At 37.4% G+C, this 10865-nt stretch overlaps 1 protein-coding gene across 1 annotated transcript; it reads left to right on the top strand.

Moving 5' to 3' along the window:
• The first annotated feature begins 4909 nt into the window (after window positions 1-4909).
• Window positions 4910-10865, top strand: LOC106778002 (E3 ubiquitin-protein ligase RNF14). Its single transcript, XM_014665877.2, has 7 exons — window positions 4910-5448; window positions 6027-6101; window positions 6204-6720; window positions 7593-7978; window positions 9403-9638; window positions 9728-9875; window positions 10465-10865. The coding sequence occupies exons 1-7, from the start codon at window positions 5011-5013 to the stop codon at window positions 10591-10593; spliced, it is 1929 nt and encodes a 642-aa protein (XP_014521363.1). The 5' UTR covers window positions 4910-5010; the 3' UTR covers window positions 10594-10865.

Genomic DNA, 10865 nt, shown 5'->3' with positions numbered 1-10865 from the left:
TCCAGGTTTTATTAGATAGTGGAAGCTCAAATAATTTCTTGCAACTCAAAATTGCTCACTGTTTGAAACTCCCAATCGAGCCTATTCCCAATTTTCAAGTGTTAGTGGGCAACGGTAATGCCTTGGTAGCTGAAAGACTCATCAAGGAATTACAAGTTAAGATTCAAGGTCACCTGCTGCAATTACCAGTATACTTACTTCCCATTTCAAGAGCTGATTTGGTGTTAAGAGCAGCTTGGTTGGCAACTTTGGGACCTCATGTCTCTGATTATAGCAACTTATCTATCAAATTTCATGTTGGGAATAAATTTGTGACTCTGCATGGAGATAATTCATCCCTGCCACAGCCAGCTCAATTCAACCACTTCAAGAGAATGTGCCATACCAAAGGAATTGCCGAGTTATTCTCCTTGCAGGTTCAAACCTCTCCCACCATATAAGATCAATGGTTGGATCTTCCAAAGAACATGGAGTCGGAAATTGTATTGTTGCTCCATCAATACAAAACAGTTTTTGACCTTCCAACAGGACTACCCCCTAATAGGCAGCAAAATCATTCTATTCCCTTAGTTGTCGGTGCTAACCCTGTGAAGGTACGTCCATACAAATACCCTCATAGTCAAAAGTTGCAAATTGAGAAAATGATTTTAGAGATGCTGCGGGAAGGAATTATTATTCCATCCACCAACCCGTTTTCGTCACCAATCATATTGGTTAGGAAAAAGGATGATACTTCGAGATTTTGCACAGATTATAGAGCTTTAAATGCTATAACAGTTAAAGATAGCTTCCCTATTCCCACTATGGATGAATTACTTGATGAGTTGTATGGGGCACAATTTTTCTCTAAACTGGATTTAAGGTCTGGGTATCATCAAATATTGATTAAAGAGGAGGATAGGCATAAAACAACTTTTAGAACTCATCAAGGGTATTATGAATGGTTGGTAATGCCATTTGGTTTAACCAATGCCCCTGCCACCTTTCAAGCCCTCATGAATGACATTTTTCAAGGTATTCTAAGGAAATTTGTCTTAGTCTTCTTTGATGATATATTAGTATACAATCCCACTTGGGAAGAACACCTCCAACATCTTGAGAGAGTCCTACATATTTTACAACATCATCAATTATATGCAAAATTATCAAAGTGTGCTTTTGGCCTACAAGAGGTTGATTACCTGAGTCATACAGTATCTGGAAAATGTGTGACCATGAACAAGGACAAAATTGAAGTTGTGATGCAATGGCCAGTTCCCACCAATCTCAAGCAACTGAAAGGGTTTTTAGGACTCATAGGTTATTATAGAAGATTTATTAGGCAATATGCCTCTATTGCTGAACCTCTGACTAATCTTCTAAAGAAGGACTGTTTTATATGGACCGACGAAGCAACTCAAGCTTTTGACGCTTTAAAAGCTGCTGTTACTCAAGCCTTTGTGCTAATTCTTCCAGATTTTCCTGGAAACTGATGCTTCAGGGTTAGCTATTGGAGCAGTGCTGATTCAAAACAAACATCCCATCGCATACTTTTCCAAGAAATTGAACCTCAGACTTCAACGACAATCTGCTTACATAAGGGAGTTTTTTGCCATTGCTGAAGCTGTAACCAAGTTTCGACATTACCTTTTGGAGCATAAATTTGTGATTCGAACAGACCAAAGAAGTTTAAGAAGTCTACTCAACAGGCCATTCAAACACTGGAACAACAGAAATGGTTACATAAATTGTTGGGGTACGATTTTACGATAGAATATAAATCGGGCAAGGACAATGTGGTTGCTGATTCTTTATCCAGATCATTTCTTATGGCATGGTCACAACCCCAATTAGATGTCCTGCCAAAATTACGAAAGGCTCTAAATACAGATGAAAAAGCGAAAAAAATCATTACGGATTGTATAGCCAACAAGCAGGTTGTTCCACATTATGCAGTCCATGATGGCTTACTTTATTGGAAGGACAAAATAGTCATCCTGCATCTCCTGAATTAGTTCAAAAGTTGCTCAGAGAATTTCATAATTCTCCTCTCGGTGGGCATGCAGGAATCACGAGAACATTTAGCAAACTTGCTCAACAATTCTATTGGCCTGGAATGCAGCAAGATGTGAAACATTTTTTTTCAGAGTTGCCTGATATGTCAGCAGGCAAAATCAGTTAATTCTCTTCCCTTGGGGTTACTACAACCTTTACCAGTGCCAACTCAAATCTGGGAGGATGTGGCAATGGACTTTATCACCAGTCTTCCAATTTCTCAAGGCTATACTGTGATAATGGTAGTGATTGACCGACTCTCCAAATATGCTCACTTTTGCCCCTTGAAAGCGGATTACAACAGTAAACAGGTAGTTGAGGCATTTGTCAAAACTGTCATCAAATTACATGGGTTCCCAAAGACCATTGTCTCAGATCGGGATAAGGTGTTTGTAAGTCAATTCTGGCAACACTTATTCAAATTAAGTGGAACTACCTTGCACATGAGCACAACTTACCACCCTCAGTCAGATGGACAATCAGCAGCTCTTAATAAATGCTTGGAGATGTATTTAAGGTGTTATACGTATGAGTCTCCTAAGGAATGGGTCAAATTTTTACTATGGGTTGAGTTATGGTCCAACACTACTTATCATCACAACAATGGTATGACTCCATTTAAGGTAGTTTATGGGAGAGATCCTCCACAATTAACTAAATACACTCCTAATGCTTCTGATCCTCCAGCAGTTCAAGATGACCTTACAAAGAGACAGGAAATGATCAGCAAATTGAAACATAATTTATTACGATCACAGCACCACATGAAAAAATATGCTGATGCTAAACGGAAGCACATGGACTTTGAGATTGGTGATATGATGCTGGTCAAGTTACAACCGTACAGACAAAACTCAGTGGCCCTGCGAAAGAATAAAAAATTAAGCATGAAATACTTTGGCCCATTTCCTATCATTGAACGAATTGGCTCTGTTGCTTATAAGTTGTTCTTGCCCCCAACAGTAAAAATTCACCATGTCTTCTAGTGTTCTCAACTAAAACCTTGTAGGGGAGGTCATACTCAGCAATATGTTTCAATAATCACTATTGATTCTGAGACTCCCCCTGTTATTCAACCTGCTACTGTGCTTCAAGATCGTCAAATTATGCAAGGGAATAAGATAGTAAAACAGTTCTTTATCCAATGGGAAGGGTTAGAAGAATCATCTCCTACATGGGAAGATGAAAGTGCCTTACGTAAAGCCTATCCAACATTCAACCTTGAGGACAAGGTTAATTTTAAAGGAGGAGGAATTGTAACGAGAGAAGGCCATGATGAAAACGTGAGGGTGGAAGAAACACGTGGAAGTATGCGCGTGAGGAAAAAAATATTAGACTCAATGATTATGATTGGGCAGGAGTTCATTAAATAGAAGTTTGTTAGAGGAGTGAGGGTGTGCTGTCATTTATGTATTCTCTGACTTGTTTTTGTTTTGTGCATTTCTTCTCTCTGCTGCCATTTCTTTTTCTGTTATATGAACTTTTATACTCATAATATTTGGAGGACGCTTTTTACAGAGGATATTACGAAAAACCATTATAACGTCATTTCATTCTCCTTCCCAAATTTTATTACTGTTATATTGATATCTTGATAATGATGTAGTTAATTAGTAATTAAGTAAATCGCCCTTAATTTGTATTTAGATGTTGACGAGAAAGCTAAAAAAATAATAATTAGTTAATTCGGAAAGAGTGTTGTTCCCTCCACCTCCCCATTTGTTCCCTCCACCTCCCCAAATCTCTCTAAAAAAAATTTAATTACAAAAATATCCTTTTCTTATTTTAATCATATTTATTTACTTATTCCTCATTTTTACTCTATCTCATTGTCTCCCCTCCCCAACTCTTCCAACTCTCAATTTTCCAGATCCATTTTTTCCTATTCTCAACTCTCACTTCCAGATCCATTTATCTTGTGTGAGTGTGTTTGATGATGAAAGTATAATATGCTTGGTTCTATCTTTAATGCTTTGTGTGTATGGTTGCGTATGTGAATCACGTAAATGGTAGGGTAGAGTATTTTTGGGTTAATTGGGTGTAGACGGTATTGGGAGAATTTTGGATGAATGCACATTCTACGGGAGAATGGATATTTGAAGGTTTAGGCGCGACTAGTGAGAACGAAAAGAAGAAAGAGAAGGTACTGGGTATGTGTGTATAAAATAGTTAAAAGAAAGAAGAGGTAGCATGACACTGCATTTATTAAAAGGAAAAATGAAATTGTGAATTTTGTTGAGCATGAAATGGCATTACAATGATGCTGTAATTCAGTTTTCTCTGGTTGCATTAATTACTTGCTATTAAGTGTCCTTTAAAACATAAAACTAAAGTGTTTGTAAGTGAAAAATAAGAAAAAAAGATGGATCTTTGGATTTCCCGTTGCGGTTGACATGCACGGATGGGACAAGCTTTCCAGCTTTTGGCTAGACAATTGAGAGACTCCATCTAATCTCATCCACTCATCATCAATACTTCGGAGATTAGGTTGAAAAAAGCAAAAGAAAACATTAGCAGAAAACATAGAATTCTTTTAAATAAGGATGTTCTTAAACGGAAATCAATATCCGTGAACGTATGTTGATTTTCGTTTGTCCTTCAACGGATGTTAATATTTGTTTAAGAAGACAACTTATATTTATATTTATTTAAATATTACAAAAAAATAAAAAAGAGATGGGGAAGTGGAGGGAGCATTCTGTAGAGGTGTAAGAAGTAACACCCATTCGGAAAATATGAAAGCCCACATGGTAAATTAGTTAAGGGCTAAAGCCCAACCGAAAGAAAAGTAAAAAGATGAGACAAAACATAAGGCGGCTAGTAATTGCAGGTAAAAAATTACTCTTAGCTCGCCTCGCACCAAACAGTTTGAATAATAATCCATGGAATTAAGATATTTGATAACGGAGAACAGAATAAGCTGCAAATGCAACAGCATACTTCACACCACAATAACATTCCTCCAATTGGTTCCCCATGAGAGGGAAACAGCAACGTGGAGCGGAAGACTCGTTCTTCGCTCCAAACGCTTCTGCCGCTCACCACAATTTGGGCTCATCAAACCACCGCAGGCCCACACGTAGGAACCGAGGCTCACACCAACCGAACTTGAAATACCGTGTCGTGAATAAGCCTGAAGCGGTTTCTTCCTTCAACTCTCACTCCGTTGAGGATGTCAACCTGGACGTAACTGTCGCATCCCTAAATCACCATGGCGAGGACGCGGACGGTGCCTACGAGCTTAACACCGTTGACGGCACTGATCGCGTGGCTGGGGAAGAAGGCGGCGATAACGATGATGGTGATGGAGAGGGCGATATTCAGACCAGACTTGATAAGCTGCTCTGTAAAATCGAGGAACCTGATTTGTCCGAGGAGCAGATCAGAATCAATGATCAATTGCAACAAGATGAGGTAGAGATAACGCTGTAGGAATTAAATCTTCGATTGCTTGGTCACTGTTGTTTTGTGACATTATTGGTTTGGGCAAAACGATCGGAATTAATGTTTTATCCTCGGGACAAAACTTAGAGGTTCTTAGGTGCTTTTGGTAATGTTCTCCTATAGAACTGTAGTTACACCTCTATTTGCATTGAAGTTGAGAGAAAAACTTGGAATAACTTTTTTGGTGCTTCTAAAAATGTTCTCCAATTAGAATTGTAGTTGCACCTCTATTTGCATTGGAGTTAGGAGAACGCTACACCACTTCTTATGTGCATTTCGTAATGCTCTCTATTTTCAGTTTATTTCGGTAATTATGTTAATTATTTTATGTGACCCTTAATCACGATGAAACTTTAATTTGATTGGAGAACAACACCAAAAACACCTCAGAAGCTGCAAGTAAGTTTGCTTTTAATGTCAGCATAGGTTATCAGTTAAAACTCAATTCTCCCTGAAAAACAGCAAAAAATAACGGTTAAGAACTTCGTTAAGTTTGGATGTATTGATTTGAAGCAGAATTATTATGGCATGTGATATCTATGTTGCAGATACTTGTGGTGGAGTCAATTTATGGAGAAAATGTTTTCGGCCTTGAGAGATGGAAAGGCTTGCGTTGTTTTCAGGTCTTGCTAAAAACCTAATTATTCAGCTTTGGCTTTGTTTCTTTACAATACAAATTTTATAAAACCTAATACTGACTCTCTTTTCTTTTTGCCCTCCCTCAGATACATATACACATTGATGTTTTGGGTGAAATAGCCATCACTGCTAAGTTGAACTCTCTTAATCAACTTGAGACTGTAAGCAGCAGTTCAGATGAATTCTTATACACTTTCAAAGTCCACTATCTTCCCCCGGTTGTTTTGACTTGTTTATTACCTAAGTCGTACCCTAGCCACCAACCACCTATTTTTACACTCTCTGTTAAGTGGTTGGAACCTGCGAAGATTCTGAGACTGTGTTCCAAGTTGGATTCAATATGGGCTGAACAACAAGGGCAGGAAGTAATTTACCCTTGGGTAGAATGGTTGCATGGTTCTTCTCTTTCTCATCTGGGATTTGATGAAGAAATCACACTTGGGCCTTATGGCATGAATGTTGTCCAGGATGAGCGTGTTGTTTCAGGAGCTGAATGCATTGATATTGATATTCCTTTTTTACGTAATTACAATGATAAGAGACACAATGAGAACTTCCTCAAAGAATTACATCAATGTAACATTTGCTTTGGTGAATATGCAGGTAATTTCTTATTATTGCCTGACTCAGACTTAGTGCTTCACAAAGATGCAACTAATTTTGAATCATATCATTGTATCTCGTGCAACTAATTTTGAATCATATCATTGTATCTCGTGTCACATGAGAGTTACCTTCTCTTGTTGAGACTCGAACCATTCATAAACAGTTTCTTTGAACTTCATTGGTGGTGAATCATTAACAGTTCTATTAATTTTAATAATTGAAGCTCTAGTACTTAGCAGATCATCTATGAAGCACTGATACAATGAGCATTGGGTACAACACATATCCAATAGCAGTTATTCTCATCTTGACAAAACTCATTTTTCCAATTTTTTTTTTCTTTTCTTTTTTGTTTCCAAAGCTGATTCTGCTTGAAAGTGCTAAACTTCTTATCCAACCGTTCACATATCTGACTAACCTTATGTTGTAGTAGGCTTATCGAAATGTTTCATTTTGTTAGAAGAAATCCGTTGTTTGGCTTCTTCTCATCATAATCCAGTTCATGGCTTCATGCTATTTCAATTGTGACTTCAATCCCTTTATTGTCTTTGGCTCTTTGCTCTGATAGAAAACTGGATCTTATTCCTTGTCTTCTCCATAACTTTTGCCCCAACTTATGGACTTCGTTATTTTTTATATGGAAAAGCTAATGCTGTATCACATCACTGCTTGAGCCAATGCAGTTCTACTTCTTTCTATTGACAGCAAGGATAATATCATCTGCATTGTTGGCTTCTAATTTCTAAAGAAGCTTTCATTCTAGTGTGCTTTATTATTTATATGCATGACTTGATTCTACTTTTTTCAATGTCTGGTCAAATAGAGTTAATATTGACTATAGTTCTTATGTCTGCCCCTCTATCTATCAGGTTCTGAGTTTATCCGGTTACCATGTATGCATTTTTTTTGCCTCAAATGCTTGCAGACCTTTGCCCGGATACATGTAAAGGAAGGAACTGTTAGTAATCTTCAATGTCCTGAAGCAAAATGTACAGTCATGATTCCACCTGGCCTTTTAAAACACTTGCTAGATGACAGAGATTATGAGCGCTGGGAATCCATGATGTTGGAAAAAACACTTGCATCAATGTCTGATGTTGTTTATTGTCCAAGATGTGAAACCCCCTGTATAGAGGATGAAGACCAGCATGCTCAATGCCCAAAATGTTATTTTAGTTTTTGTACCCTTTGCAGGGAACGACGCCACGTTGGCATAGCATGCATGAGTCTAGATATGAAGCTTCAGATTTTGCAGGTATGTTATATTTGGATCCAAAATGGGATGAATGGTTTAGTTGTCTATTGTTGTCATAGACTCACAGCTATGAAATGTCTTTTTGGTGAATAGATAGTGGTATATACTCTTATAACTAGCATCTACTTATATATTGAAGGCATATTATTGCTTTAAAATGTAGTTGAATGATGATGAGATTTTTTGAACTTGATCTACTCTTGAGAACTGTTATACTAATGTTAGATTGACGAAAGTCAATGTCAATAAAAAATTATTGAGTGGAGTAAGTATAATGATATTCACTCTTACTCCTGTAGTAAATAGTCCACGGCTCCACCCATTCCTAGATGCTTTTGAATTTTTAATTTCTTAATTACCAGCTTAGTCTTTATCCTTTTTCCCCATCCGCATGAGCCCAAGAGAGCAGGGAGAGATAAAGAAAACTAATAAGGGACACTGATTGAAAATGAGGGTGATACAAAACTATGTGATACGAGTTATAATTATAGAGCTTATTGTCAAATGTGAGGGACAATATCAAATGAAATACAATCAAATCATGGGTAAGAGATACAAATACAATGGAGATGCTGTAATCAAATTGGCAAATTACAAATCCCAAGCGTGGGAGTAATCAACAATACTATCGTAGGCAAAATAATTTATAGAGCTTTGTTAATTGTATGCAATAGTGTATTGCACTCCATCGTGTTGCTGTTTCCCCTCTGTTCCTGAACCTTTGTCACCTTGCTAAAGGCAATCATGGCTGGAAATATGTTCTTCTATGCCAAAATTCAAAATTTTGACCATTTGTATCGGATACAGGAACTATTATTCTCAGGTGTCGCAGTTCTTTTTTCCCACAGATCTTTTTCCCCTAAAATCAATGTTATCTTTATGGTTTTCTCGGGGTTAAAACTTATAAACTTGCCCACCTGCGCACCCTAATAATCTGATGAGCTCTTCTCTCTCCCTCTCATGACTTCTATCTGCCCTAGTCTGTTATTGGTTCTGCTTTGCTCACATGCATTTTTTTTTTTCTAATCAGCTGCTCATATACATCTAACTACCCTAGCTCCGTTATCTGGTTCCATCTCTGGCTTATAGTCTGTTGTTTCTATCCAGTTCACTCCCGCACTGTTCCTTGCTCTGTCGTACTTAATTTTTTTAGGGTCCAATTTTAATGTGCGAGACTTGATTCTCCTATTCGAAATGCAAGATTTTAATTTGGGATCTCTAGCATGACATTGTAGTTTCTTGGTTATTTCGTTGTCGTGATGTATATGAGTCTAGTATGTTGCTAGTGTATGTTGCTCATGATGTTCAAAAGGGCATGTATTTTTAGTCGTGTCTTTCTATTCTATTATCCTTTATCTTGATTTTTGGCTGTAATTTTTAACCAAAAAGTGGCTTCCAGTTTTCTGATTTTTGTCTTACTTTAGGACCGTCAGAATTCATCCCATTTAAAGGAAGATCAAAAACGTAGAGAACGTGAAAAGATTAATGAAATGCTCAGTATGAAAGAAATTCACCGTGATTCCAAGCTATGCCCTTCTTGTGACATGGCAATTTCTCGAACTGAAGGTTGTAACAAGATGAAATGTGGAAATTGTGAACAATACTTTTGTTACCGCTGCAACAAGGCAATTGATCCATCAGATCCTTATGGTCATTTCAGGTATTTGACTTTTTAAAAGTAATACACTGGCGAAATCTTTTGCTTGCATCTGACAAAATTCTTATGGAACTCTATTTCGATCTTTCAAGGGATGGTTCATGTGAGCTGTTCCCAAGAGAAATGGTTGAGTCCTGGCAAGAGCGAATAAATAATCGTCAGGTAGTAGGACAATTACAGGCTGAGCTTTTTCCTCAACGAGGCTTGACATGTCCTAATTGTCGTCAATTTAATGCAAAGGTGAGTAAAGCTTTCTCTTTGCTTCTTGCAAAAATATTTCATGGAAGTGTCTGTTTGAATGAGATGAGAATTGTTGAGTTACTGAATTAATGAAGTTGATAGTGATTATGGATTTGGTTAGCCTGCGATACAGCTGAGAGGAGCTCTATTTTATTATCAACTACAGAAATGACCTTCCAGTTTTTATAGTGTATTATATATTTAGACATACGTGTAGTACAAGGAAAGAACAGGAAGGCATCCTCATACATTATACTTGAAATTGAATATTCTCATGTTTGCCTCCATTTGCACTATATCTGCTATTACTTTGAAATCATTCAAGGATTTTCCTATTCTCATTATATGTCCTTTGCTTCTCCAAGGAATACCTTTTGTGAGCTAATGGTAAGGTTTCAACTCACGAACTTTTACAATATGACCAAAAACCTGTTACATTAGTAAATTGGTTAAAGGAGGGGCTATTCCAGGGCAAACTGCTCATTTCGGGGTCTTAACAATCGAAGAGTCCCTGTTTGTATTGGTTGGAATATAGTCTGTTTGTCATCACTAACTACTTTCTCCATTGCCATTTTGAATTTTAAAACAGATTGGAAACAATAATCACTTGTTTTGCTGGGCATGCCAAAGCCACTACTGCTACTTGTGCAAAGAGATTGTGAGGCGCGGCACCAAGCATTATGGACCCAAGGGCTGCAAACAGCATTCCGAGGGCTAGTATAAGCATAATGCCTTACGATTTTATTAATTTTTTGTTTATTTTTGGTACTGGGAAACACCACAGGTTCAATAGGTTTTTTCAGATTGGTGAAACCCCCGTGATTAAATGCAAAGGTCGAAACCATCTCCAGTGAGTTCAATTCTATTTTCCGGCAAAATAAAGTAGAGATAGGATGTGTTTCAATTCCGTACATTTTTTGTTTCTGTAAGAGAAAAAGTGTAAAAGGGATTAATTAGAATGATTTGTCAATTTTTTTTGGGTGTTTCTTA

The sequence above is a fragment of the Vigna radiata genome, chromosome 11 (assembly GCF_000741045.1).
Source record: "Vigna radiata var. radiata cultivar VC1973A chromosome 11, Vradiata_ver6, whole genome shotgun sequence".
Classification (NCBI taxonomy): domain Eukaryota; kingdom Viridiplantae; phylum Streptophyta; class Magnoliopsida; order Fabales; family Fabaceae; genus Vigna; species Vigna radiata.
Note: the sequence above shows the minus strand (reverse complement) of the source record. Positions and strands in the feature narration are given on the sequence as shown.

Excerpts from the sequence above, each read along its gene's own strand:
- LOC106778002 (XM_014665877.2), top strand. The coding sequence starts at position 5,011 with ATGAGAGGGAAACAGCAACGTGGAGCGGAAGACTCGTTCTTCGCTCCA. Across the intron at positions 6,721-7,592 it reads TTGCTTTGGTGAATATGCAG|GTTCTGAGTTTATCCGGTTA; the intron begins GTAATTTCTTAT and ends TCTATCTATCAG. Across the intron at positions 7,979-9,402 it reads TGAAGCTTCAGATTTTGCAG|GACCGTCAGAATTCATCCCA; the intron begins GTATGTTATATT and ends GTCTTACTTTAG.